This window comes from Pleurodeles waltl, chromosome 1_2 (assembly GCF_031143425.1).
Source record: "Pleurodeles waltl isolate 20211129_DDA chromosome 1_2, aPleWal1.hap1.20221129, whole genome shotgun sequence".
In the NCBI taxonomy this organism is placed as follows: Eukaryota; Metazoa; Chordata; class Amphibia; order Caudata; family Salamandridae; genus Pleurodeles; species Pleurodeles waltl.
In genome coordinates, this window is record NC_090437.1 from 1233757076 (window position 1) to 1233784735 (window position 27660).

Here is a 27660-nt window from a genome sequence, read left to right on the forward strand (position 1 = left end):
CTTGTCCCCAGCCACTTTGAGCTGCTTCATTTTGTTTTCTTTCACTCTCTTCCCCTCACAAGTTCCTTAAAAGAAAGAACATCATGTCATCCGCCCTGCATATCTCACCGTCCATCATGACACACTTTAAACTTCACCTTTACTTTATCATGTCCTAACTTGAACAGATTTATTTAAAATGTTGAAGACTTTTTCTTGCTTCCATTATACAGATACACTTATCATTTGCTGCTGCTATCCAACTGTGGCCTTCACTTGCAAGTTCTTGTTTCTTGCTGCCACAAAGAGCCTCCCTTCTTCTATAAACTGTAGCATAAACATGTTTTGTTGACATTGTCTGCCAAGGGAAAAAATCATTTTCCAGGGGCTCAATTTCAAGTTCTCAATATTCGCTTCATCTTTTTCTCTCTATTGAGAATTTGTGAATGCTGTTTTGCTTTTTTTCTAATGGTAGTATTCGACAGTGACCCAAAACTGGACTTGGGTGGTGATTGCCTGAATTTCCAATATATTCACTATCTTATCACACTTTCTTCTCTAGCAAACACCTATGTGTATTATCAGCATCTAACCACAAGACTGTTCTTTTGTGAATTATGCCTTTTTGGGAGGTAATAAATATGACTTAAATGTACCCTTGTCTGTATAGAGGTATAAGTTAGATTGCCTCATAATTGCCTTATTGCCTTATAATGCTACTCTAGGAGTAGCTAGTGAGACCAGTAATAGTTGTTTCCACAGCCTCCTTTTAAACTTCCCTATTCTGTCAGAGGTTCTTTCTGACAGTTCTGACCCATACAATATGAATCCTCCTGTTATGGCATCACTAGCTTTGTCTAAAAAGAGGTCAGTATTGTAGCCTCCAGTTCAGGCAACCTTACTGATGGGCTGCCTAGCTTGTTCGGCCTTGCCTAGGACCTTTTTTTATATGTGATGTTATGACCCTCTACAAGGACCCCAGATATAGGTATGCTAAAGCTTCTTCCAAATATTTGTTGTTTAACTGGTTCTTCCAGTTTTCACAGCTTTATTAAACCTCCCTTTCAAAGTGCTTCCTGATTTTGCATCAGACTTTTAGGTTCATGTCTATTTATTGGTGATTATCCACAAAAGACCAAAAGGTACACTTCCGTAAATCACAATATTACTAGTTGAACTTCACTGCTGCCAGTGCTGCTCACCTCCCTTACAGCACTCCCTGCAGCACCCCTTCCTCAGGGCTGACGCCTCCTCTTTGGCTCCCAGACATGCACGGAAGGAAGCTGCCATATAGGACATGCAGCAGAAAATAAAAGTAAGCACACCAGTACTGCTTAATGAAACCTTCCCCTGTAAAGAACACTCATTATCCAAATATATGTCTCAACAGAGCCCTACAAGGGGAGAGGAAATGAAGAGACACAACAGAGGGAAAAAAAATCTTCATAATGCTCCTAAGTCACCTCAGTGTCCCCAGATGCCCATCTTGCCACAGGACCATCATCCACCTCACTCCACCTCACTTCCTGGGCCAACCCTAACAGTGCCTCATTGCTACCCACCAAACTAAAACTCATCCTGAACATGGACCTAAACTTGCAAAAAAAGATGTGGAAAAACAGAAGTGTATTTCTTTTACCCATCACTACAATCTTCCTCTGGTTCACCTCTCAGAAGGTAGCCCTTCAGTTACTTAGATCCTACCACATCATTACTGTGCCATCCACTCCTACACTTTGTTTGGAGGTGAGTCTGCACATCTTTTTCAGTACGCCATGCATCTTGTTCGGTTGTAGCCCAGTCGTCCAGCCAGCACCTCCTCCGTTTTTGTCAGGGAAATCATCCAATCGAGGCACCGCTAGAACTCCCAACACTCAAATATAAATGCCTGTTCTCTGGTGACCTCTCGCTTTGATTCTTCCATCCAGTTTTAGCATTGCATCACGCTGCCTGAAAGATTTAGAATCCTCCAGTACAAGCTCTCCAGATTGTCCCTTCAAAGTATTCACCCTGAACTCAGCTTCTCTGATGTTTGTTCTATCAGAAAAACTCTCCCTGTCAATCCTGCCAAGTTCCCCTTTGTGGTTGCCTCCCTTTCCTCTGTGTTTCCCTTGATCAAGTGCAAGGAGTTAATGGATTGACGAAGAGTCCTTTTAGAAGTTAACTCAGAGTCTTCCAGAGGCTCAACCGGTTGCTCCTTTCTCCTAGCCTATTCATGTTGCCCCCTAGGCCTGAAGATCCTTTTTGCATTTCTTCTTCACTTCCATAGTAATAACTAGGAGCAGAATGGTGGAGTGATCGAAACCCAAAATAGATCTTGTTAGAGGCTTCTTTCCCCAACACACTGTATATAATGACTACTGGAGCCCCAAGCACACCATCAAATGGACCCGAAGTAGGCCTCATGTTCCAGGCTGTGCGGCCCCTTCTGGCAGGGCCTTACCGGTCTCAGGCGAAATATAACACTCCCCTGACTCGTTCCTTCCTGTTGGGCTCCCATTGGACACAAATAGGCAGACCACAGCCTCACTTCTGCCGGAGCTCTCAGTGCTCCTCCCCTCCCTTGTAGCACCTGCTCTTCTGCAGGGCTGATGCCTCCTCATTTGCTCCCAGACATGCACTTAAGGAAGCTACCACATAGGACATGCCATCTTCAACAGCATCCCCTCTTGCGCCTCGGTTCAACTCTGCAGTCTGGTTAGGCCTAGGAGGCCGCAGACACAGTGCCACCTGCATCAAACCACTTGTTTAACCACTCAAACCACCTCACTGTATTCATACACTGGCACAATCACTGCAGCGGTATCACGGCACCCAGGGTACTAGGCACCTGCAAGGAAATGGAGGCCGAACCAGGAGCACCATTAGATCATGGCTATTGCCTTCCAGCGACTGACGTAAGCATTTGTATGTATATTATATGAGTGAATGCTTAATTTTATACTTGTATGTTGTGGGGTAACCATCAGAGCTATGGTACGCCTCCTATTTATTCAAAGGATTTGAAATGTGCCATTACGTGTGATTGTCACAGACTGATATCTGCATGAGGGACACTCCATAAGCATTACTCTACAGTTTTACCAAGTATTAAAATCATAGGTTGGTTCCCTAAGAGAAGTTTGTAGCCCCACTCCTCTGACTGGCACAGCACCTGACCCAAAAGAGGTTGTTATGAGCCAAAGTTAGACACCTTGGCCCTGATTCTGACCCCGGCGGTCTGAGACCGCCGGGGCCAGGGTCGGCGGGAGCACCGCCGAGAGGCCGGCGGTGCCCCGCAGGGCATTCTGACCGCGGCGCTTTGGCCGCGGTCAGATTTGGAAAACCGGCGGTCTCCCGCCGGTTTTCCGCTGCCCTTGAGAATCCTCCATGGCGGCGGAGGAACAGGATGGCGGTAGGGGGTGCCGCGGGGCCCCCGTAAGAGGGCCCCACTTAGTATTTCAGTGTCTGCTATGCAGACACTGAAATACGCGATGGGTGCCACTGCACCCGTCGCACCTTCCCACTCCGCCGGCTCAATTCTGAGCCGGCGTCCTCGTGGGAATGAAGATTTGCCCTGGGCTGGCGGGCGGCCTTTTGGCGGTTGCCCGCCAGCCCAGGGCAAATCCCAAAATACCCTCAGCGGTCTTTCGACCGCGGAGCGGTATTTTGGTGGGGGAACTCTGGCGGGCGGCCTCAGCCGCCCGTCAGGGTCAGAATGACCCCCCTTATCTTAAAGTAACCTCATGAGGCTCACAGTCCCAACATGTATTAGGTAGGAACAGCCCTTAACGTGTGAAGAACTATGGGCAGTTTAGGATTAGCTGTAATGTGAGTGGGAGCCAAAGGCTAGACACACATCAAATCATGACATAATAACAGTGCACAAGACCAACTCCACTGGTATGTTTATTGTCTTTCTCTGCCTCTAGCGTGGCCCTGAGGTGGTGTTAACTCACCCTCTGCAGCATGGAGGAGCACACAGGTATGGACGAGAAGAGGGTTGGTATTGTAGCCCAGGTGTAGATAACAGGGCATCGTTTCGGTGCTTAATGGAGAAATGTTCCAGTCATGTGGATGAAAATATGTCGCTGCATAGCGTGGAAGATGCATTTGAAGCAAACTGGGCAGTGGAGGTTTAAGCATGGTTGTTTGGAGGCTGCTATCCTGTTAGTACGGTATGCTGAGGAGGGCTAATTCCATACGTAGATTACACATCTAAGGGCCAGAGATGAGCTCTGATGGTGGCGCAGTGGGCAGCTTGTACGTACATTGGGTTGGAGTTGTGTATATATTTTTTTGCACATTGATGCAGTGGTGGGGAAGAGGGAAAAAGCGCATATTTAGGTGCTGTTTCTGAGGGCCTGAGCTATGTTGAGGTTGAGGTGTTACAGTCACTGACTGCATCTAACATAAGGGATAGAACATTTTCATTCATATCCATCCAAAGTATCTGGTATCAGCTGCTAGACATTTGTGCTGGTTGAGTTTGCACTTCAGAGGTCTTGCCACTCAAGGTGTTACAGGCATATGGGTCAACTGTGTTTCTGCCGGGTACCCGTTGGTTTACAATTATGTAGTCTTTTATACAGGTAATGCTGCTCCGACGCTTGTCAGATACATTTTATATAGGACATTCAGGTGTATGCATTACTACCATTAGTAATGCTGGCACTTTCAGAAAGAGAGAGAAATACAGGATCACTCGCTCACTTAAAAACTCATTTTGTTATTTGCCAAGACCAAATGTGACCAGATTTATCCGGATTTTGGACTTGTGGTGGAGGAAAATTCAAGGAGGGGTTATTGCATATCTCAAGAGACATTCTGTGTCTCGTGAGCAATCTGGGACATGATGGAGGTGGTTATATTATGAAAGAGACGTATAGCGTCTGGTTTTATTTTGGTCTTTGGTAATTTATCTATAAGGGGACGCATTAGAGGTTCGATGGACCTTTTGACTCCGCTAACAGTGTTCCACCATGGACACAAATTTTACTCGTGATATAACCGGCAACGATACAACTTGTTTAACAAGGCATTATCAGAAATCTTTGAGTCAGTAAACTTTACACACCATGGCCCATGTGACCATGAATAACCACACCTTTGGTAAAATTAGAAATTTTATTTCCCTGGATTAACAATGCCAATATCACATAAAGTCATCTTAAAACCAAATTATAAACATATGTACAACACAGGTTGAACAAAACGGCGGATAAACTTCAATTCAACCAAAGCATTTAACATTAAACATTCAAAAGTTACCGTACAAATTAATAACAACAATAACTGAACAGTAGGGATGGCATACATCTACACTTGACAAGTGAATAAAATCAATCCTTTGTTAATAACATTTGTTTGAACACGGACACATTATCTATCCATCTAATTCAAATTCCATATGTGGCTTTCATGCAAAAGAAAATTAGACGAAAGTTAATTTGGAAAACATCTAGCTATGGCTCTAAAAAATAGCGGTTGGTACCTAAAAAAAATAACAAAAATCTATAATAGAGACAATTTCATTTTGTTATACCTCTCCTGAATGGATCAGCAAACAGAGACTTCTTCATCACTTGGACATCCGTCTGGTCAGAGTTGGCAGGGGGAAGTGAAGGGGATTGGCTCAGCCACGATTGGGCTCTAGGTTAACTGAACCAACTTAGAAGGGGCATCAAACTAAGGAAACAGCATCAATAGCATTAACAATCAATAATAGCTATAACCACGCGTGAGACTAAAAGCTAGGAAGAAAGGGCATCTGGAGACTGCTCTGTTGCTGGTAAGTGAAGTCGGGTTAAGTCAAATCCACAAAGTAATTTCTTGAGCCGTCATTGGTCAGAACATCGGATGTTCACAGTAGAACCAATAAATATTATTTCTTAAATTTGTGATATGTTAGACAGTCTTTCACACGTCAATGAGTGGCTCCTCTTCTCCCGTTCCCATCACCAGTTTTCGCCAGGTAACTTTTAGTTGCAGTCATTACTCCAGTCAGTGAAGCCATTCTCATGTCCTGGAACGTTAGCTTCTCACGCACCAAAGATACACATGTATCTGTAGCTAGTACATTGCATTACAGCAGACAGTTCTCACAAGAAAGTTTAAGACATCATCTAGGTTAACGTTGCAACATTACAAATCTACTTGGTCAGCACTGTGTGAACAAAGAACAAGTGTAAATTCAGCTTGAGACAGAAAGCATTTACGAACATTTATTTATGCTATGAAGCTTAACATGCGGCTTTGCCGAGTAGGCCCATAATTTCACAATAACTTTATGCCTGGTAAAATTAAGCAATTACATTTCATTAACACGTTAGTATGGTCCACTAATACCTTCAATTCTATATGTGCATATTATTTCAAAACAGTTAATATTATTTCTTTATTAATGTCATACACGTTATGGTTGCCACCTAGGTAGGCACATTTTCCACACACTTGATTTCTCTATTTTAGTATAATTCATGTCAATTCTTAGCTATGCAGATTTATAATTAATTAGTTCAGCTTTCACAATACTTGTTGGTGCATGGTTTAGTAGTTGTCATCTGTGGTGGTCCAGATGAGTCAATCATCCTACTGAATGAAAATAATTCTGCCATTGAAGATGTGATCGTGTTGACTGTTTCGGGGTGCGTAGGGTAGGTGCGGATATAAAAACTGACTTCTCACCATCTTGGCCAGATTCTTTGCATATATAATATAATATTTTAATTATAATATATTATCTGTAGTATCTATTAAATATAAAAAACATTGTGCTTCAAAATGAATAATGATTAAAATGCAAGATCAGGGTGAGTCCCAAAAATAGAATTTAATGTCTTGTTATGATATTTTATTGGGATTTGTATAATGTGCAGGGTATTCAGGAGAGATATGCACTGTCTGAGAGAGATGGCAGTCCCAATGGATGGGGGGGAGCTCGCACGAAGTCTTAGGGGTGAAGTGGGAGAAGGCTGGAACTTCCATTTTAGTGTCCCAGATGTGGGTGAGGAGTCATGCAGTCAATCTGAGGTGCATTTTAGGTGTGTGGAAATGGATAGAGTGCTTGGTAGGTGATGGAGAGGAGCTTGAAGGTGGCATGTTTCTGTATGGGGAGCCAGTAGAGGTCTCTGAGGGTGTTTGGAGATGTGTTTATGCATTTTATGTGGGGAGGTCAAGTGTAAGTCTAGCAGCCATGTTTCGAACCATTTGAAGTCTGATGGTGAGCGTGGTGGCAATGCCTACGTATAGGGTTTTAGTGTGTCGGCCCATCAGGCAGGGGTACATAGAGAGCTGTGCTTGGTTAATAGTACCATTTCAGTTTTGTTGCCATTTGGCTTGAGGCACCTTCTTTTCATACAGTCTGCTATGTTGAACATGCATGTTGGGAAGTTGGATTGCGTGATTGGTGCATCTTTTGAGAGGGAAAGTATACGTTGTGAGTCATCTGCGTGTGAGACAACTCAGAGGCCATGTGACCATCCAGTGGTTGCAAAGGGAGTCATGTGGACTCTATAGAGGGTGGGTCTAAAGCAACTCCACAGATCGGTTTAGTGGCATCTGGGTGGAAGGGGGCAAAAGTGACAGTCTGAGAGTGTCCGGTGATGAAGTGGATCTATTGCGGGGTGAAGCCCTGTGTTCTAGCCTTGTTGAGTCTCTGGATGAGGATAGGGTGGGAGATGGTCTGTCATCTGTGGCTGCAGTGAGAGGTGTCTTAGTGCCAAGGTTGGTTCTGAATCGGACTGAAAGGGGTCGAGAAGATATAGCTACTGAGGTGAGTGTTGACCAGTTTTTCCAAGACTTTGGGGGGGTCTGGTAGAAGAGAGATGGGCCTCTAGTTACCGATGGTCGTCAAGTCAGCTGAGGGTTTCTTGGGTAGTTGGGTGGCTTGTTTCTAAGTGTCTAGAAAGGTGGTGGTTGAGAGCAAGAGGGTGAGTATTGATGTGACCACCTAGCAAACGGGTCCAGTCTTTTTACGAAGATTCAGTGGGGGGAGAGACCTGAGGATTTAATGACTCACATGGTATTGACTGTTTCTCTGGTGGAGATTTCTACCAAGAGTAATAGCTTGAGTTCTGGTGTGGGGCTCGTAGTTGAGTCATGGGGAATGAGGGATACAGGATTCTGTTGGGGTTTGAAGTTGTCATAGATGGTCCTGAGTTTTTCAGAGAGGTGGATGGGCATTTAATTGCACAGGCCATGGGAGGGATGACCACCATGGAGCTGGCATGTGGCATGTAAATTCCCTGACAATGACGAATACCTTTTTGAATGAGTTCATGATGGTTGGAATGAGGGATGAGAGGGTAGAGTTCACACTGCTCTGAATACCGGATGATAGGGCTGGTCATTTGGCCATTTTGAGGCATTGATAATAGATGATGGAATGTGTCCTTGAAAACTGCCTGCTGTATGACTGTTGTGAGGTCAGTAGGAGGTCAGTAGCAGCATATTATTGGCAGATTTTGCAGCCAGAGTTTAGTACAAATATGATGCTATAATGAGGGTTTGGACCCAAGTCACCTTTAAGATGAAATAGATGCTATTAAAGGATCTTAAATGTCCTGACATGAATACTTGTGCTTTTGTTCTCTGTATCACAGTTGGAGTTTCTGTATTATGGTTTCTTTCTCTCTCCCTTGTGAACAGGAACCTTACAACATGGAGAGGATCTTCTGGTTGCTTATGGACTCGGATAGCAGTTTCATCAGGAAAATAATGGAAGAGTTCCAAAGGACCAAAAAGCTTAAACTTCCAGAAAGTCTTCACAAGAAGGTCTGGCAAGTTTACTTATTTTAATGAAAGTTCACACCATGAACCAGATTAACATAAATATATGAGTCCTGGTTCCAGTGGCGTCAGGCCATACTGGGTATGTCCACAATTTACTAAAGGAGTTGATGAGGTTTAGACACTGAAAACACCATAAAACGCAACACGCTTACATGCATGGAAGTGAAAGACCATCTAAAAGGAGACTCACAGAACCCTGAGGAAGACCTCGCACAAAGTCCTTCTCTGGTTGCCAGATGGGTGTAATACAAGATGGATTCCACCAAGCACTCTTGAGAACATGTACAGAGTCCTTACACACAACTCACATCACACATAAGGTGTACACACAATATAGACACAACTCCCATATGCATGGCAGTGAAAGACCCTGGTTAGGGATATCTTTTGTACTGCTGGCTCCATTGGGAACACTTCTGAACTCCACTCCAGACAGTACAGAAATCTGCCGAACTTGCGGATTGTAACTTGCATACAGATTTCCAGAATCCATTGTTGGGCAAATGCACAATTCCTCTTCCCTTAGCCCCACTTTTGTCTCTCTGCCTTAAATTGTGATGATTATCTGCATCACATTTACGAAGCACTTTTATCAATGACTAGAAACATTTTCAGGCACCTACTTGCACTGTCTGACCACTTTGTAGGGTGAAAGATGTAAGGAGTTGATGACTAAGGACCGGATGTTCTCACATATTGAATTTACAGTGGTGGCTTAGGCACGAGCTAAATATGCTCAGAGGACATCCTGGTGCCTGCTAGAAGGGTTGCGCTGGTCCAAATGATGTCTGTAAGTGGGATTCACATTCGTCTCAAGGTTTGTCTTAGGGCTTTATCAATAGCTGGTTGGGTTGTTTCTTTACATCTTGGTCTTTCTTGGGTTACAGATTTGGTTTCCCAGTACTCTGTTCATTCACCCACATTCTGGTTACATCTGGTTTGGATGAGCAGATTTGCATTGCCTGGCCTAAGATTGTGGCCAGCTATAGAATGCAGTATCAACTTCAGATGACCTTGAGGGCCGTAGCCTCCAAATGTTTGAAAATTATCCTGATAATTTTGAATTTAATGTGCTAAGCCATTTTGGAGCAATAGTAGCTCTTTCAGATCTAGGCAAGTGTTTTAAGGGTATGCAGAGACTTGCCAATAGACTTTACACCCTTAAAAGATCCCCTCTTTCCTCTTGGGGCTACTGTCTAAATCATTTTACAGTAATCCATTTAAGACTAGGTTAAGGATTTGTGGTTTGATGCAGTCGTCCATCTGTAGGAACAGTAGGATCCTTTTCAGAACTACGAGTTGGTGATTGTGTTATTTACAACTACAGCGATCTACGCAAATCCTAAACTGGAAACAGTCAACTATTTGCTTCAGATTGGGCATGTGTAAATAATGTCGAAGGGCCAGCATGAAGAGAACATTTGCAAAAACTTGGGGGTTAAGGATTTCATGATGGGCAAAGCGAAACACAATTTAACAATCCAATTCCATAGGCATTTTAGCATTCACAGTTGTAGTCTATGTATAGTTAGGTAAGCACAACTGCTTTTACATAGACATAATGGGTAACTCACAATCGTTTTCCAGGAGCACTGAGGGAAATCTGCGACTGACGCTGGGGTCTCAGGTACTCTTGAAAACGTTTGTGAATTCAAAAAAGTTGTAAATCTGCGCTGAACCAGAGGAGTAAACCAATGGATGCAGATTTATGAATTTCTGTACATGAGGCATCTGTTTTCAGCTTTTTGAGTAATGGGGAATTAATGCTGCAATTAAACAGAATGTAAGAAGGGAACCTACACCTTGAACTTCAAATCCAGGACCCTTATGTTGGTATACTGCAGCCTAAAATAGGTTATTTTCCTGTGGGGTTATTTTGGATTAATCATGCAATCCGTTAGTGTGTTTAATATTCTCTTCTAATTGCAGATCACCGAAGGGATGACTTCCTTTTCTGCCTCTGATGAGGACATTATTCAAACAATGTCCCGATGCTGGGAGGAAAATCAGTACCTGCTGTGCCCTCATTCTGCTGTGGCTGTGCATTATCACTACAGGCAGGCTGACAATCAGATTCACAGGTACCAAACATTGGGGCTCATTTAAGATCATTTGTGTCAATAGTGAAACATGTTCTCGCCTGTCCTTCTCTACTGGACTTCAAATGTCTACTAGACTGCATTTTCCAGGTAGGGCCAGTGTTTTTATGTCTAGGCCAGAGAAAAGTGGTAGAAACAGCAAAGTTTGTTATTTCTCCCCTTTAGCATATAAATTGAAAATAGCGTATACAAGAAAAATCGCTTATAAATAATTTAGGGCTTTCTAAATTATTCCTAAATGCAGTGGCGGCTGGTGACATTTGAAAGTGGTGGGGCGTAAAAATCTGGGTACGACTTTTATGCAGCGAGTGGAGCGAGCAAGCTCAATGGACAAACATGGGGTCCAGTTTGGGTCCTCCTCACAAGAAAAAATTGAAAACAGATTGACAAATGGTGGGCTTGAAAGGAAATAAAGTTAGAAAGCAAGGTTTATAAAGCAGTGGGAATGTATAGTCTTGGAATATTAAACACATTAAAAACTGCCCCTTATCTTACTCCATTAATATGTTCACCCTTGACTTTAATATGCAAATTGTACACTGCAACAACTTCAAGCCCTCTAAAGTGTGTGCTTACCCAGTGTCTTGCACTGCATGCTGCATCAACTTTGGAAGAAAATTCTCTAACCAGGCATCAGGAATACCCACAGCTACTGGGTGTAATTAGTCATACAGAAATATGTGCAGACAGGTCTTTCAGTGGGATGGAAAAAGTGGGAGCTCTCTAAAAGAGAACATGCAAAATAAATGTCAGTGATTCTCATAGTGTGCCACCTGGCCTGTATTTTGGTTTCTCTCTCAGATGTTATTGCATCCAAAAATATAACACAACAGCTGCCATACACCTAAAACCTGTCAGTACTGTTGGCTTTGTCAGTAGTTGTTAGCTCTTTAAGATAAATGAGTAACAACAATGATTAGTTATAATTATTTAACATTGGAAATGTTTCAATTCTGAAATTAAGACTGTGCATTAAATAATGTTGTGGACTGTGGAAGGAGTAGGGCCTTCAGTTCTGTGTGCTTTATTTTAGATGTTTGACCTTTTTCTCTTCACATCTCTTCTATCTGCACATTTTCAACCTCTTCTCTCGTCTTCAGCAACCTTTTTTCACTCTTGCCTGAATTCACTTCCTTGCATCTCCCTCATTTTACCACCCCAAACATACACTGCACTCATTCACATTTAAGCACTAATTTTCCTTTTGCTTTCTAAATATTTTGACCACTGTGCACCCCTATTACACACATTTACACTGAATTTCAATTGTAACTGGAATACGTGACTTGTTTTGAGTGCTCTGCAGAGACGCCGACACACTGACAGGCACTTTGCTTTACTTTCAGCCTCAGCACCAGTGCTCTCATTCAAAGCCTCTCACAAACACCTGGCACGAGTCAAAGTATGCACTATGCAAAAATGCACGTAAAAAAATACAGAAACAGAGCTTGATGAAACAGCTAATTCTTGGCGAATGCAACATTAAGTGAAACGCGAAATAAGAGATTAACTAAATTGCTTTTTAACGTTCATTGTTTGCATATCAATCTATGTTTTTGGCATTATTGCTAAGGACATGACGATCGGGCCAGTTTTAAAGCCGTACAGCAGTTAACTGCCTTTACTGCAAGCACATATTTCTCCTTTTGCTCTTGACTCTGATATTTGGATCAATTTCACAAGGGAAGAAGAAGCCAGCTTATCTTTTGGATCATTTTTATGTGGGAGCAAATACAGCAGCTCCACTTCTATAAGAGCCAGCTATTTGCAGCCAAGGCCTCGGATATCATAGTGAGGGAGGTTAGTGTGACAAGGGGTCTCAGTACAAAAAAATAACTCAAGATTAGCATTATAACACTTGCCATTACCGAAGCCAAGGCACTAAATCACATGGGCTTGCATCCACTCCCACTGAATGATGAATGGGCAAAGGATGGGATCTATGTCTGTGAATGCCAGGCGACCTCCCTCACGCAGGGATGGAGACTCTGACACCCAAAATCATGATGCAAAAAGCATCACTGGCCTTTAGTGAATAGTGCCATAGACCACAATCGAAATGGAGGGCTTTAGAGCTGTCAGCACTGCTTGTGCGTCACAGTGTAGAAAGCTGATTTACTGCCTGGCTTCTGTCTCGTGCTTCAAAGTGAAGCGGGCCAGGCAGCCGGGGACAGGGAGCCCAGACTTAAATGCATCGATTTGTTTAGCGTTACGATCGCATCTCTGAACAAATCAATCTGCTTATTATTTTTTGCTATAAATGTGTAGGAAGTTCAGAGGGGTGCAGCACCTCAGCCCTAAAGGAGAACCCACCCCTGCCTAAATGATTATTAAAGCAAACAGAAGTACAATTGCATGTTGAAAAAGAATGCCCCATACCACCCAGTGTAACCGTAGTGCTTTCTATGTAAGAATCACAATTTAGGTCAGTGTCTTATGATGCGGTGCTGTACATATAAGGGTTTGGTATATTTATGCTAGTTTTCTCCCTTGTGTTTCCAGGGTGTATGTCATGTGTGACAGCCCGGTTGTTTTAGTAGCGCTTTGCCATTCTGTATGGCTTTTGTGCTGTGTCTTTGCTGTATCTGAACAGAGCCATTTGTAACTGAGACTGAAACAATGGCTTGTGGTGTAATTGCTGGTCATAGAGTGATGTTGGATGTCTGATCAGAACAGAAATATGGGATATGTTGGTGGTGTGCTGGGCGCAAGTGGTATTGTCTGTCTATTATGCATTGATTACTGAACCAAATTTTGCTTTATATTTGTATGATGTGTGGTGTGTTTTTGGACACAATTAGTTATGCCTATAGAAGAGAACCAAGGAGACATCTCTTGCAGATATTTTGTCAGCTGAAAATAGCAATAGATTATGAATAAGTTTCCTGGCAATTGCTTGACCTTCCCTTGACCATGGTGCTTTCAAAGTGAGAAAACCCAACATATGGCACCAAGCAGAAGGCAGGGGTGCACAAGACCAGAGGTTCTGTAGCTCTTTGTCTCCATCTACAGCATGGCATCAGGAGGGCTGGCAGCCCACATACTGGTTTGAAGGGTTGTTGGCATACAGGGTGTTGGGTTCGGGTTCTGGGTTCGGCCAGGGCATACAGAGGCCACATCAGGAGACAGATAAGTTGTCACCCATAGTCAGATGCCTGAGTGAGGAAGCCCTAACAAACCAGCCTGTGAAAGATGGTGTCTTGTATGCATGAAAAAAGACCACCCATGCTTCAAGTAGGGTATAGGGAGGTGAGTGAGGAGTGACGCAAGACTAGCCAGGGGCAACGAGGGGTCAAAGTGAGTAGAGGGGCATATTGAGCATATTAACAAATAAATCATTTAACTCTTGAATTATAAGCATATCACATGTGTACATGAGCAATGGGAGAGAGTGAGTAATGTCTCATTTTGTTGATTGGTAGGGCCAACGCTATATGCCAAGAAATCCAAGGCAGTTGGCTCGGATCTGTGGAGCGCGTGCATCGGAGTGCCAGTTGACACATTGTAGCATCTTTATCTCTCTCATCTTTGAGTGGAGCTAGAAAGGCTTACGAACCAGGTGAAGCGTCCAACGCCTTCCTGCAATGGCCTGGATCACCTGATGGTCACTTACCACCCGCAGCAATGCATTGTGGTTACTCACCACTGCAGCCTCCGCTGGTGCATAGTCTGGGAAGTGGAGTGTGATTCTTCCTGTTGGGGTTGCCTTACAAAACCTGTGTTTGCTTTTTTTCAACCCAGGGCTTTGTGAATGAATGTCACCTCTAGCCAACTGTGACTTCTCTCATAATGCAGAATCGGCCTAACCCCTTGATCCGCATTGATCTTCTGCCATGACCTGTTACTACTCGCATTTCACAAGAAAAGGCTACTTATCAAAATATTTTCAAATCATTCTCTATATGTAAGGCTGCTTTCTTTGACAGACACAGTTTAGGTGTTCAAAGCAGAAAAAGGACAGATACATCAATAGTTGAATTAAATTTGACAGTTGTTTTTGAGCACGTAAAAGGAACTACCAAAGCTGTCCCTGCCAGGATGTTTCTGGGTGTGGCTGATCATGGAGGCCATACTGTCAATGAGCCTAGAGGAAGAACACCAGGGGGAATCTGTCAATATCCAAAGAGTATGTGAAATCCAGCCAAACATGGGGAGAATGAAGCATTGAACATCTGCAGCTGTGTTCCTAGTAATTATAAAACAATAGTGTACTTAGACTGTGCATAGCTTTGATTCTGCAGTCTGGAAACTTGATCCGAATGTAGAGTTGCAATGCTGTAGATTCACTTACAACTCCTACAGAACTAAGGACCATAGTGTGGCCTAAATTACTTGAGGAGTGTAAATGTTCACCCACAGGGTTGTCAGTTTTACTTCTACAATTAACACAAACTTCAAAGTCTCTCACAGCAGTTTTCAAGACAACCACATAATTTATTTATCTGCTGTGTGTAATACTTTGCTTGGATTCACAAAGAATGCCCTACAGTATTTCCTACAGTATTTAATAGATATATTTCTACTAACTTGTTATTGAAGGAGGTTGCTCAGTTTCCTTTTTTCATTAATTGGCCATAGAACTCACCAGGTAAGCAGATATTTGAAAGTCTACATTGTGTTACATGATCAAGATGTGAGCCTTAGTCCATATGGCTGATGAAATCGTACCTGGGAATTGTGTATTTTTTGTGGGATGCTATAGTCTTCTTCCAATCCCTGACTGTGTGTGTGTTAATGGCACAGTTGGCTGTCGAATTGGGGGCTGTATGTCACAATATCAGTAACATAAATATTGTCTGACATAAATATGTGGCCTAAATATAATTTCCAGAAAATATTGCTACTTTGGGCCTGATTCACAAAAGTAAACTTACACTTTTGTGTAAGTGTACAATTATTTGCTATTCAAAAAGGTACTTTACAAGTAGTATCTTTATGACTGTGGCATCTTAGTTCCTTAAAAAGTTAGGACAGTCATATCTTTTTATGTGCGGACACTCTGCAGTTGTAAAGATACCACTAGTAAAATACCTTTGTGAATAGCAAACAATTGTAAACTTACACAGTAGTATAGTTTACCTTTGTGAATCAGGCCCATTATGTGTAAATTGTTTTATTGTTAGCAGATATAGGGCATTATTTTTTTTAGTTCTTTATTAACTGCAGAATCTTAAAGGGCAAAACCTCAAGCCCACATTAAAAGGGAAATAGCTTGTCGTTGCACTTAGAAGCCTAATTACTAAACACAGTATTTTGCTATTGTGACAGCATCTAAACAAGCTTTTCCAGTAAAATTCAACTGACCACAGATTTGGGCCCTGCACACTTTAGGCCCACTGCCCATACAACAATGCACTATGCTGTCGTCTCCCTCATGAATGCGCAACCCATCCTCAAGTCATGGTAGTGTACTTCTGCGTGTAGTTTGTGCAGATCAGCCGAGCGTACCTTTGAGTTGCACGCACTTGCACAAACCTTTGAGTCGTATACTTGTATTTATGTTAGTTGAAGGCGATGTTTGCTCTTACTTTTAAACACAGTTTTGCGTATAACACACAATACAAGGGTGGTGAATCTTTTCCCTGTTTTACGGTGAGGTGTAGGAGATGAAATGAAGTACGTGTAGAAGGAGAGACTGAGAAGACAGTGATGGAGAGTGAGATGAAGTGTGAGACCTGCAGATGAAACGACTTTAGAAATAGAGGTGAGGAGAAGCTGGGCATAAGTAACTAACCAAGAGAGAGAGAGAGAGTGATATTGTGGAGTAAAAGCGGTGTGAACAGAAGAATGGAAGATGTTACTCATTTAGCTGATATTGAAAAAATGAGTGCTAACAAGCACTGGTAAACCCAATAGGCCTGGCTTGTTTTTGGTGCTTGTGTTAGTTGTTACATCACGTATTTGTTTTCATTAGATGCACCCAAATAAGAGGTCATGTGGCACACTGTGACAAGTGCAGGATTCGATTCTAGTTCACATATTATTGTATTGTATTGTAATAGTATTTATATAGCGCTTACTACCCCTGACGAGGCGTCGAATCAGGGGTACGCTACTCTGGAACCCAAAAGGAATTAGTGGTGGATTAGTATAGGAAAATATGATGGGTCAATCCCATAATTTAATCGACCATGACTTGCTTAAGGATCGCTAATTACGCTTCTGTGGCCACTCTCTTATAGAGACCCCTGACTTTTTTCATGCCACTTAAAGCACTGCACCCGTACATACATAAACCATGACCAGTGCACAGCAGACGTGTTCTGGTTTGTTACCACTTCGACACCTTGTGAATCGGGCAGGGCAGCATTTTCCATAATTCTGTCTTGGCAGAAGCTGCCCAGCCTTTTTCGAGTTAATGCAGCTGTGCCCCTTAAAGGAGTAGTGAGTGCAAAAATGCTAGTTAGGCTACTGCTCTGCACAACGGGTACACAAAATAGCAATGAATACTTTTTTTTGCTGCCATCAATATTTGTCATAAATACTTTTAAAAAATACAAATATGCCACAAAGGTCTTTGCATTTCTGGTTTTGCATGAAAATCAGGCCTTGCACATATCATTAAATATTGCATACTCACAATATTCACAAAATTGTGAGGAAAATATAGCAAGCACTGCACACTTCCGGTTTCACAGTAAACTCCTGAGAAAACGGCACATCCAGTTTCATCCCCATACTAATTCTTGCAAAAAACTGTTGCACCTATATGTTTTTTAAAACATAAAGCCTGCGTAGGTCAGAAAAGGACCACATATTAAGGGCCCTTATTACTAGTTGCCCGGTGTAGTGTCCCCACAATTGGTCAGGTATTCCGGGGCCCAAAATTATCGGGTCTGGAACAGTGTGCAGACCCGTACTGTGAAAAACCACAGCTGTGGGCGGCAGGGGATGTAGGCAGAAGTGCTTCTCAAACCCCTCCACTCTCTCCAGGACCAGGGGGGAGCATACTAATCTCCCCTCAACCAGTCCACTGTCTGGACAACTGAGATTTGCCACGTGCTCAGGAGGTGGGAGCTCTGTGGCCTGCAGGTGCGGCCCTTGTGCTGGCTCTCAATGAGTGGCCGGCCAATGCAGTGAGTAAGGCTCCTTTCACACAGTTGCATATGTGCAGTAGAGGCTGTGATCATTACCACTGCCGGCTATTCACTTGCATTGAGTACCGCATGTCTGAGTTGTGTTTGGCTCCAGCGCGGCTGGTGACAGTAACCTGTGGTGTGGCTGGCCAAGAGGTTGACCATGGCATGTGGGAGTATGCCTCCCAGCGCTTTGCCAGATTGCCACCTTAGCCAGTTCATCCTCTAAAGTAGGTATCCCTTGAAGGGATTATGCATACCTGGATCTATAATTTTAGTATGTTAAGTGTCTGCGCAGTTCTAGCATGGCCACAGCATGGCAGAATATGAAGTGGTAGATAGTGTTGGGAGATCTGCATTTGCCCTAGGGAATGACTATTTTTAATTGGTATTTATGGCCGTTTGCTGACTGATTCTTCTGTTTTCTTCTCTTCCAGTCCCACGTGCTGCCTGGCACCGGCTTCAGCAGCCAAATTCCAGGATGTGGTGCGGCGGGCCAAGCTGACCCCGGAAGTGCCCCCAGAGATCAAAGCACTGGAAAACATGGAGACAAGATCCATCCCACTGGAGAGAGAGGATGACTGGGAGCAAATGCTAAGAGACAAAATAGAAGATATTTATCAGAAAAGACAGGCATAATCAGCTCATATTGGTCTTCAACAGGAAAAATGATCAAAAGCCTTTCCTAAAATAGAACCATCTCAGATTAAAGCACGCACACTGAACAATGAAGACATAATGATTTTATGTGATGAATAATAATGTTTTATATAGTGTCTCATGCTAAAATTCATTTTATTTCTAGAGGCTATAAATAATATGTTACAATTGCCACATTTATTTACCAAACTCAGAAGGATGGATGTCTGAGTCAAGAATGGGTAGATTCATGACGAAGGGACTTGGTGAATTAACATTTATAATTTTATATACTTGCAATGCTTCCATGTCAAGTTCTGCTTCTAAGGGAATAAACTCTGGGAGGGCCTTCAGAATACCCCATTCGTCCCAAGTGCAAGCCTAAGCTGTATATATTATAGAAGTGGGACTTTTGAGCTCTGTAGTTGACTTGGTCTGGTCCCCCCCAAGCCTATTTTTCCTTTTCATAAAGAAGGGGAAAATTTGTATAACAAATGCCTTATGGAAGCACAGGTTGTTCTGCCAGGTGTATGTGCATTTTTTACTTCTTTTTTATTCTGGGTGCCATGCCGCTGATACATGCGCCCAGAGAGTTCAGTGATCGCATGCGAAAAAATGTGTTTAACATGACTGCCAACCTTGGTGTTGAAAAACACCTTGGCTCTCCCATCTTTTTCAGAAAGAGGTTGTTATAAACTTTTTAAAACCAGGCAAACCAGCAATGGAACCCTCCTAAGACCGATCAAACTGTTAAGCATGGACTACAAAACGGACACTATAGTAGTAGCTAATCGTGTTAATAACATTACCTCCTTGTTACGTTTTTTCCCTCATTAATTACCTAATGAGGCCGCCGCGCCTCACAGACACACCCAGTTCCCCTTCCAAAAGTTGAAAAGCCCTTCTCCCCCTCACAGCCTCCTGCTTTAGTGCAGTGTTGTCCAACCTTTTTATCGCCGCGGACCGGTAAATGTTGGATAATTTTTCCGTGGCCCGCTTGGGAGGGCGCAATGCTCTGCGCCTCGGCCACCCGCCACAGTGAAATGAAGTTGAAGTTCCTCGGGCGGCCCGGTGCCGATTGATCCACGGACCGGCACCGGTCCGCGGCCCGGGGGTTGGGGAACACTGCTTTAGTGTGTCTTGGAGACCCCCAGGAGGTCGCCACTTAGTTGCAGCTGCAGCACTATTTTTGCTTGAACATCTGACCTTTTCTTCATTGTGGAAAGCCGCAGGACACTTTTGGCTCCTTCTTCATTTCTCTTGCCGCACACCAAGTTTGTTTGTGGTGGGTGTGCTGCTTTATTGGAAATTTGTGGTGACATGCCCACAGCACGCTGCGGAGTGCCTGCAATGGGGAGGTGCAGGAGTCTACGTGTGTTCTAGGACATAGCGCGCTAAGGAGATTTGCAGGTGGGCTTCTGTTCAGCAATGCTTGGCCCCAGGGAGTGCCTCACAGCCGGGGTAAGGTCCTCCTGAGTCCGGACGGGGTGACGTTAGGACTCTGTGGAATGGAAGCACTGAGGAAGACTGAAAGGTAGGGGCAGATGTCTCCTGAGCTCATGGGGCGTAAGCTGGCAATTCATTTTTGCACATGAAGGGTCGCAGGGCGGCTCATAGTCAATGTTGTCCTTTATCTACGCAGCTGGGCTGTTTGAGCTTGATTACAGTGGGGTTGCAGTAGCGCCTTGAATATTGGAAACCCCTGAATGCACTTTTATTCTAATGTTTCATTTATTGCATTATGCTTGGCAGAACAGGGGTATTGAAGGATCCCTAGTTTCTGTCATTTGTGAATTTGCTTCCATGGTGCACGGCATGTTTTTATGCTATGGAGAGCAAGAAGTGTGTGTAGAGGAGGGAGATGATTTCCTTCTCTTCTGACTCTGAGGGGAGCCTGCCTGGGGCACAGAGACCTAAGAACCCCTGGGATAAGTCCCCTACCAGTCCGGTGTGTTTGACTGAGGCCCAGGTCCAGTCCATGACTGAGGTGGCAGTTGCTAAGGCCTTGGCTGCCAAGCATAAGAAGAAGAAAAAAAAGTGGGGTCTTCCAGACTAAGGCCCTCATTCTGACCTTGGCGGTCTTTTCGCAAGACCGCCGAGTTACCGCCGCGGTAAAGACCGCCGACCGCGGCGGTATGCCGCTGCGCGTATTCCGACCGCTGGGAGCGTTCCGCCGGAATACCGCCAGCAGCCACACTGGCGGTCGGCGGGAAAGTGGAGACTGGTCAACCTCCACCGCCACGCCAGCAGAACACCGCCCCCAGAATTACGACCCACATTTCTGTGTGGCGGTCTTCTGTTGGCGGTCTTCTGTTGGCGGTCACGTCCCTATGGCTCCCGTCGCCTCCCGGAGGACCAACGCACAAGGTAAGTTGATCGTCCGTGAGGGGAGGGGGTGGGGGGGTGTTGTGTGATGTGTGCGTGCATGGGGGTGTGCGTGTGAGTGTGTAGAGGGGGTGTGTGAGTGCGTGCATGCGGGCGGGGATTGCTGCTGTGCCTATGGGCAATGTGTGTAGTTCGGCGGGTGCGCATGTCGGCATGTATGTGTGCGGGTATGTGTCCCCGTTGTGTATGTGTGTGTGTAGGGGGTGTGTATATGTGCATGTTGGGGGTGTGTGCATGTCGGGGTGCATGTATGTGCATGTCGGGGTGGGGGTGGGGAGGGGGTTCGTACCACCTCTGGGGGGTGGCAGGGGGGTGGAGGGTGTGGGGGGAGGACTCGGGGGGGCAGTGGGGGGTGGGGGAGACCCCTATCAGTGCCAGGGAAGGAATTCCCTGGCCCCGATAGTGCCTACCGCCATGGTTCGCATGGCGGTTCCCGAACGCAAGAAACCGCGGCGGTAAGCAGGGTCATGATAGCGTTGGCGGTCTTGGGTCGACCGCCGGACCGGAGTGCGCAGACTCCAGCCCGTCGGTCATGACCGCCGTGGCTGTCGGAGTGGGGAAGTGGCGGTCGGTCGCGGCGGTGACCGCCGCGGTCAGAATGCCATTTTTAATACCGCCGGTCTGTTCGCGGTCCGACCGCCGCCTCTCCGCCGACCGCCAAGGTCAGAATGAGGGCCTAAGTGGAGAGATTCAGGGTACTTCCTCAGATTCAGTGCAGAAGGGTCATAATACGTCGATTTATGGGAAGTACATTTCAAGAGAGGAATGGGTCCAGATTTTGGATCATGTTAGAAGAACATAAACCATATATGATTGAGTTCATTCAAAAACCTCTGGTTTCGGCACTCTCCCTACCTCTGTTCCCAGGGATCCAGTAAAAAGAGAGGCTTTGTGGTCTGGTGTTCTGTCCCTCTTGAAGAAAAGGGCAATTGTTGTGGTTCCGGCACCAGAAAGGGGTGAAGGAGTTTGCTCTATTCTGTTTCTGGTGGACCTAAGAGGAGTGAACTGAAGGGTAAAGACCGTCCATTTCAGAATGCTATCCTTGCAGCAAGTTATTCCTTTGGTGTCAAAAGGTGACTTTCTGACCACCATCGATTTGCAGAATGTCACCTTCAAGTCCCCATTTACAGACTTCACTAGAGATTTCTGCGGTTTGCACTTTCAGGTGCTGCCCTTCGGTCGAATGTCAGCACCAAGGGTCTTTGCAAAAGTCCTGGCTCCTCTGGTGGGGGTTCTGTGTCAGGAGGGCATCACATTCCTTCCATATCTCAACGACTGTCTGGTGTTCTCATCCTCCCCGGAGACCTCTGTAGCTCATGACAGGAGAGTACTTGAAGTACTGGAACATCATGGGTTTCTGGTGAATCAGAAGAAGTCCCATCTGGTGTCTGTTCAGGACCAGGCTTTCATTGGCGCAAGGTTTCTAGCCAGCACAGGATTGATTTTGCTGACAGAAAAGAGGATCAACAATATTCACTCACATTTGTTGGCGTTGATGGTGCAGGACAACCCAACTACAGCAGACTGGATGCAGATGCAGGTGCAGGGCGATCTTGCAGTGACAATTTTTCTGGTACCATGGGTCAGGTTCTATCTGAACAGGGTGGTGAGCCACATTCTGGACCATTGGTCCCCGGTATATCAGGATTTGACTGTAAGGGTTCCGATGATAACGGTAATGAGATAGGAGCTTTCTTGGTGGGTGACGTCTTCTGACATTAGGAAGGAGTTCAGCTTAATGCACTAGAAAACTGATCATCTTGACAACTGGTGCAGGCACAGCGGGTTGGGGAGCTTGGATTGGTGCGCAGCAAGTACATGGCCCGTGATCCAGGGTGCAGCAGTTGAGGTCCTTCAACTGGAGGGAGCTGGAAGTGATTCATGTGGCTCTGCTTGCATTTGCTCCCATGTTGAGGCGCAAAAGTGTCCTGGTATGGACAGAAAACAACACAGCCAACTCTTATATGAACAAACAAGGGGTACAAGATCTCCAGCACTGTTGAGGATCTCTGATCAGATCTTTCTGTGGGCACAGGACATCTTACTGGAGATGAGAGCGAGCGATTTACATTCAGGAGAAGCTGAATGTCAGACCAGATAGAATGAGTGGGAAATTCCCTCCTCTCAACACTTTTGTCTGTCCAGGCAAACATTTAGCAGGATTTGTCAGCAGTGGGGGGCCCCAGTCGCAGATTTTTTCACAACAGCCCAGAATGCCTTTCTTCCCCGGTTCTGTTCGAGGGTTAGGGAGGAAGGATGTCCTGTCTTGCCTTGGACAGGATCCTATCCATCTTTCCCTCATCTTCTGAGGTTCTTGATCAGGTTGGAGCAGGAGGAATTAGTTGTGATACTTGTAGCTTCAGCTCTGCCTGGTACCATCTGATAATGACAATGAGGATCAGCGAGGAGTTCCATCTTGCAGTAGTCCCTTCCCCTTAGCACTTCCTTGCCTTCAGGACCCTCAAGCTGAAGGCTCGAAGATTGAAAGGGCAGGGCTAAAGGTAAAGGCGGTCTCTTAGAGGGTGGCTTCCATTCAGGTCTCCAGGAGAACCTCCACTCTTTCTTCTTATTCTAGACATTGGGTCACTTTTTAGAAATGGTGTACAACTATTTAGTCCCACAATCAGTTGAGCTGGTGAAGGTGTTGGATTTCCTGCGGGATGATTTTGCCCTGCAATTAAAGGTTGGCAGACATTAGGGCTTTTCGGATGTCTTGTGGTATTTTATATGGGCTAGCCCAAAGGATTTTTAAGGGATTTCTGAATCTCGAACCTCCAGCAAGGCCGGTGTGCCCGCCTTAGGATCTTTCTTTATTCATGAAGGTGTTTCAGAAGTCTCCTTCTGAACCTCTTGAGAGGGTGCATTTGAGATTACTTACCTTAAAAAGTGTCTTCCTGGTTGCAGTTATTTCAGGGAGGAGGTTAGGGATTGGGTTTCTTATCAGTAAGGCATCCCTTCTTTAAGGTGTTCGAGGACAGGGTAATTTTACGTCCTGGCCCTTCTTTCATCCTTAAAGTAAATTCAGTATTTCACAGAGAGAAGGGGGTTATTTTACCAGTGTTTCAGCCTAATCCTTCTCCCCGGAGGGGGTGGAGTTGCATTCTTTGGATGTTAAGTGGGCTATTCTGATTTATTTGGATAGAATTTCTGATTTCAGGATTTCTTCTTCTTTGTTTGTGAATTTTGGGCCTGCTGGGAAGCGTTCTAAACCTTCCATTTAGACTCTGAGTAGGTGAATCAGGTCTCTGGTTGCTTTGGCATATAGAGAGGTAGGAACTCCATGTCCAGTTGTGGTGAAAGATAGATCTACTCTAGCCATGTCTACTTCCTTTGCAGAGGCTCAGGGTGCATCTTTGGTTTGTAAGGCTGCAACTTGGGATATACTTTCTATGTTTGTGCAACATTACAGATTGATGCAGGAAATTGACCTGGAGGAGGTTTTGAGGTCAAAAGTGCTGTCTTCTATGAAGTAATAGGAGGTTTGGTTCCAGGATTAAATAAACTGTGTGGTGGTTGAAAAATCAGCTGTCCTGATCGATGAAAGATGTCCTTAATGAAAAAAGGGTAAAGAAGGACTAAGTTGCACATATGTATTAAATATGTATTTCAAATTTTAATGTGAACCTTGTTTAATTGATTGAAGAGATAAAGTGATATATTCTTTTAACAGGCTATAAAATTAATGTGTGAATTGATTTGTTAATAACTACGTATCTGATAGCTGTAAAAAAGGTTGAATTATTATTATTTTTTTTTTTTAAAACATCACATACGTCACCCAGCTTCAATTTACCAGTCAGGTTCCACCATTGAAAGCCTTGCAGTGTTGATACTTGGTGCAAAATGTGGTCACTTAACTTTGGATCCTTAATTTTCCAGTACAGTTATTTTAGATTTAAAATGGGTGAGTATAGAAGTAGGGTATTGAGATTATATATATATGTGTATATATAATAATGAAGTTATAGGTAGGTGACTATCTTAGTGACGTTAACGTTGGAAACAAAAAAAAAAAGAAATTCACCAGTTATAGTTAGCAGAACTATCACATGCGCCCCCGCCATGCCCTGTTTATGACCTCACATATTGCATCACCCATGACATGTTATATGACATCATTGATGACATCATTGATGATATCTCAAATGGCATCATTGATTACATCATCCAATGAGTGTATTCGTTGGTTTGATAGTTTACATAGTGGCTGGTAACTACCATATTACTTTTCTACCTAATTTTGTACTAACTGTGTCCTTCTAATGGGTGTAATTGTACAAAACAAACATGCTCGGTTATAAATTGGGTCGCTGGTTGGCCGAGGTATGCATCCTATCCAAGTAGGGACCACAATCCTAGTCAGGGTAAGTCACAACACAACCTAAATTACTCCAGTATTGGAATCTTTCATAGATTCACATGCTTGAATCATTCCCCGTCGTCGAGATGGGAGTCCCCGGTATAATTTTCACAAGTAATGTCAAGATATGTTGACAGAGAAAAAAGGCCTTAGGCCTCTTCAATTTGACAGTCAATCAGAGTCATTTTGTGAAAAGGACCAAACCTGAGCCTCCACCAATCAGGCGACAGCACCCTTCAGAACACTCCTGAGGGAAGCTCCAGCACCTCAGATTTTCTACCACACGTCGTGCTAGGGAGTCTCCTCAGAGCTCTGCTCTGTCTTCACACCTTTTTTCAACTATTTTCTCTCTGAGAAACTGATTTAACTTGATTTGTCAGCTATTTTTCAACTATGTCTGACAAAGAGAAGACTTGTGGAAAGAAAAGGCTTCATTCTGAAGACCCTCACCAGGACTGCATTTACTGCCTTTACCCAGATCATTCAGCTAAAGACTGTAAGATTTGCCGTACTTTTTCTTCTAAAACCTTAAAAGACAGGGAAGGCAGATTAATAATATGGCTTCAGAAACTAAAACATAGGAAGGATCCAGTTTCTGATTCTGAGAGTGAGGAATCATCAACATCTAAGAGATCATCTAAAAGGGCGAGATCACGCTCTAGATCTCCCTCACAACTCTCAAGGAAGGCCCTCAAAAAGACTACTTCACGGTCTTATAAGGGTCGCAGCCCATCTTCTTCCCCAAAGCAAGTTTCCAGTAAAGAGGGGAAAAGCCATTCTTCCAGTTCTGAGAGGCACAGGAAGTCTTCATCTGTTCCACCATCTGTGCCTTTCAAGAAGCCATCCTCTGTGACTGGAAAAAAGGCTTCCGTCGACGGTACCTTCGGTGAGTGCCTTTACGGCGACGACATCTGCTTCTGGCTTTACACCGTTGACGGCTCCACCGGCAACATCGTCGACGAGAACAAGTACCCCACCGTCGACGAGAACTGCAGCGACGACATCAGCGTCGTCGACAGTCTACACCTCGTCATCGTCGACGGCGCTGATGTCAGTGTCAGCCCTACCGTCGTCGACGACTTCGTCGACGGTAGACTCGTCGGCGAGACTTTCTGCTATTAAAATAACCGTGCGTCCAGCGTCGACGGCACCGTCCATGACGGAGTATATTTATACGTCATCGACGACATCGTCGACGACACCGTCGACGAGGGAAAAACATCTGAAAAGTGTAGAAAAGCTGACGCCAACCCACACATCACCTAGTAAGGTGTCCTCCCTTGTGCCAGTACGTCTTTTGGAGGGAGACGAAGACTCAGATGACGAGGGGCCATTTGGAACAGTCCATCCCAGCTGAATGTAAAGTACCAGGAAGAAGAGGAATATGAAGACGTTTATGATCCCCAGCTTTACTCAGATCAACAGCAATATCAACAGGGAGCGTTTATTCCTTCCTCCCTGCTAACTGACCTCAGAGCGATGTTAGTGGATTACAACAGAAGGTTTCCTCCTCAAGGAGAACAACCTCCTCCATCGCCTATTTCTGGTGTTTCTACTCCGCATCAGAGGCCAACGTCCTTACATCTCACAAATGTGGCCACTCTGGACATGACAATTCCTCAGGACACTGACATTTCAGAAGGGGATCAGGAAGAAGGGGAGCTCATGGACACTCACTCAGAGTGGGATGAATACATTATCCCTGCTCCTCCTTCTCCTTCTCAATCGAAGGTGAAATCCCCACTAGAAGATATTGGAGGATTTCACAATCTTCTAGAGAGAGCAGCCAAGCGTTTTGCATTACCATTACCTACAAAGCAAACAGACTGTTTCCTGTATGATTTTAAAGAGCCCTTTCAGAAGTCTGTGCGCTCTATTCCGATGGTAAACTGCCTGTGGGAGGAGGGCCTTAAAGTCATGAATAATCCAGCTACAGTCACGGCAGTGCTGCCGCGCCTGGATAAAAAATACAAAGCTCCTGATGATGCACCAACATGCTTAACAGGACATCCTCCTCCGGATTCAGTGGTAGCTCAGGCAGCTCAAAGAAGATCGAAGAATCCTTCTGCCCCGATTTCCGCACCCCCAGGCAAGGAGGGTAGACAGCTAGATAACATAGGGAAAAGGTTTTCTTCTATGGCTAGCCTAATAGTTAGAGCTGCCAACTCATTGGCTATTCTAGCTAGGTTCGACAGACAGCTTTGGGCGGACATTGCACCTTATATTACCCAACTGCCGGAAGATGCGAGATCGGAGGCAAATAAAACGGTACAAGAAGGTCAACGCACGTCTGCAGAGCTTATAGACTGTGCAATGGATATAGCGACCACTGCTTTTAGACAACTCGCAG

At 44.5% G+C, this 27660-nt stretch overlaps 1 protein-coding gene across 2 annotated transcripts in view; it reads left to right on the forward strand.

The window, feature by feature from the left end:
- The window catches only part of THNSL2 (threonine synthase like 2), an 87253-nt gene extending 67738 nt beyond the window's left edge, over window positions 1-19515 (forward strand). For both annotated transcript variants that reach the window (XM_069204515.1, XM_069204525.1), the window contains 3 exons: window positions 8608-8733; window positions 10681-10832; window positions 18364-19515. In XM_069204515.1, the coding sequence (XP_069060616.1) occupies window positions 8608-8733; window positions 10681-10832; window positions 18364-18565 (480 nt within the window). In that variant the 3' untranslated portion in view covers window positions 18566-19515. The remainder of the gene's footprint in view (window positions 1-8607; window positions 8734-10680; window positions 10833-18363) is intronic.
- The last annotated feature ends 8145 nt before the right edge of the window (window positions 19516-27660 follow it).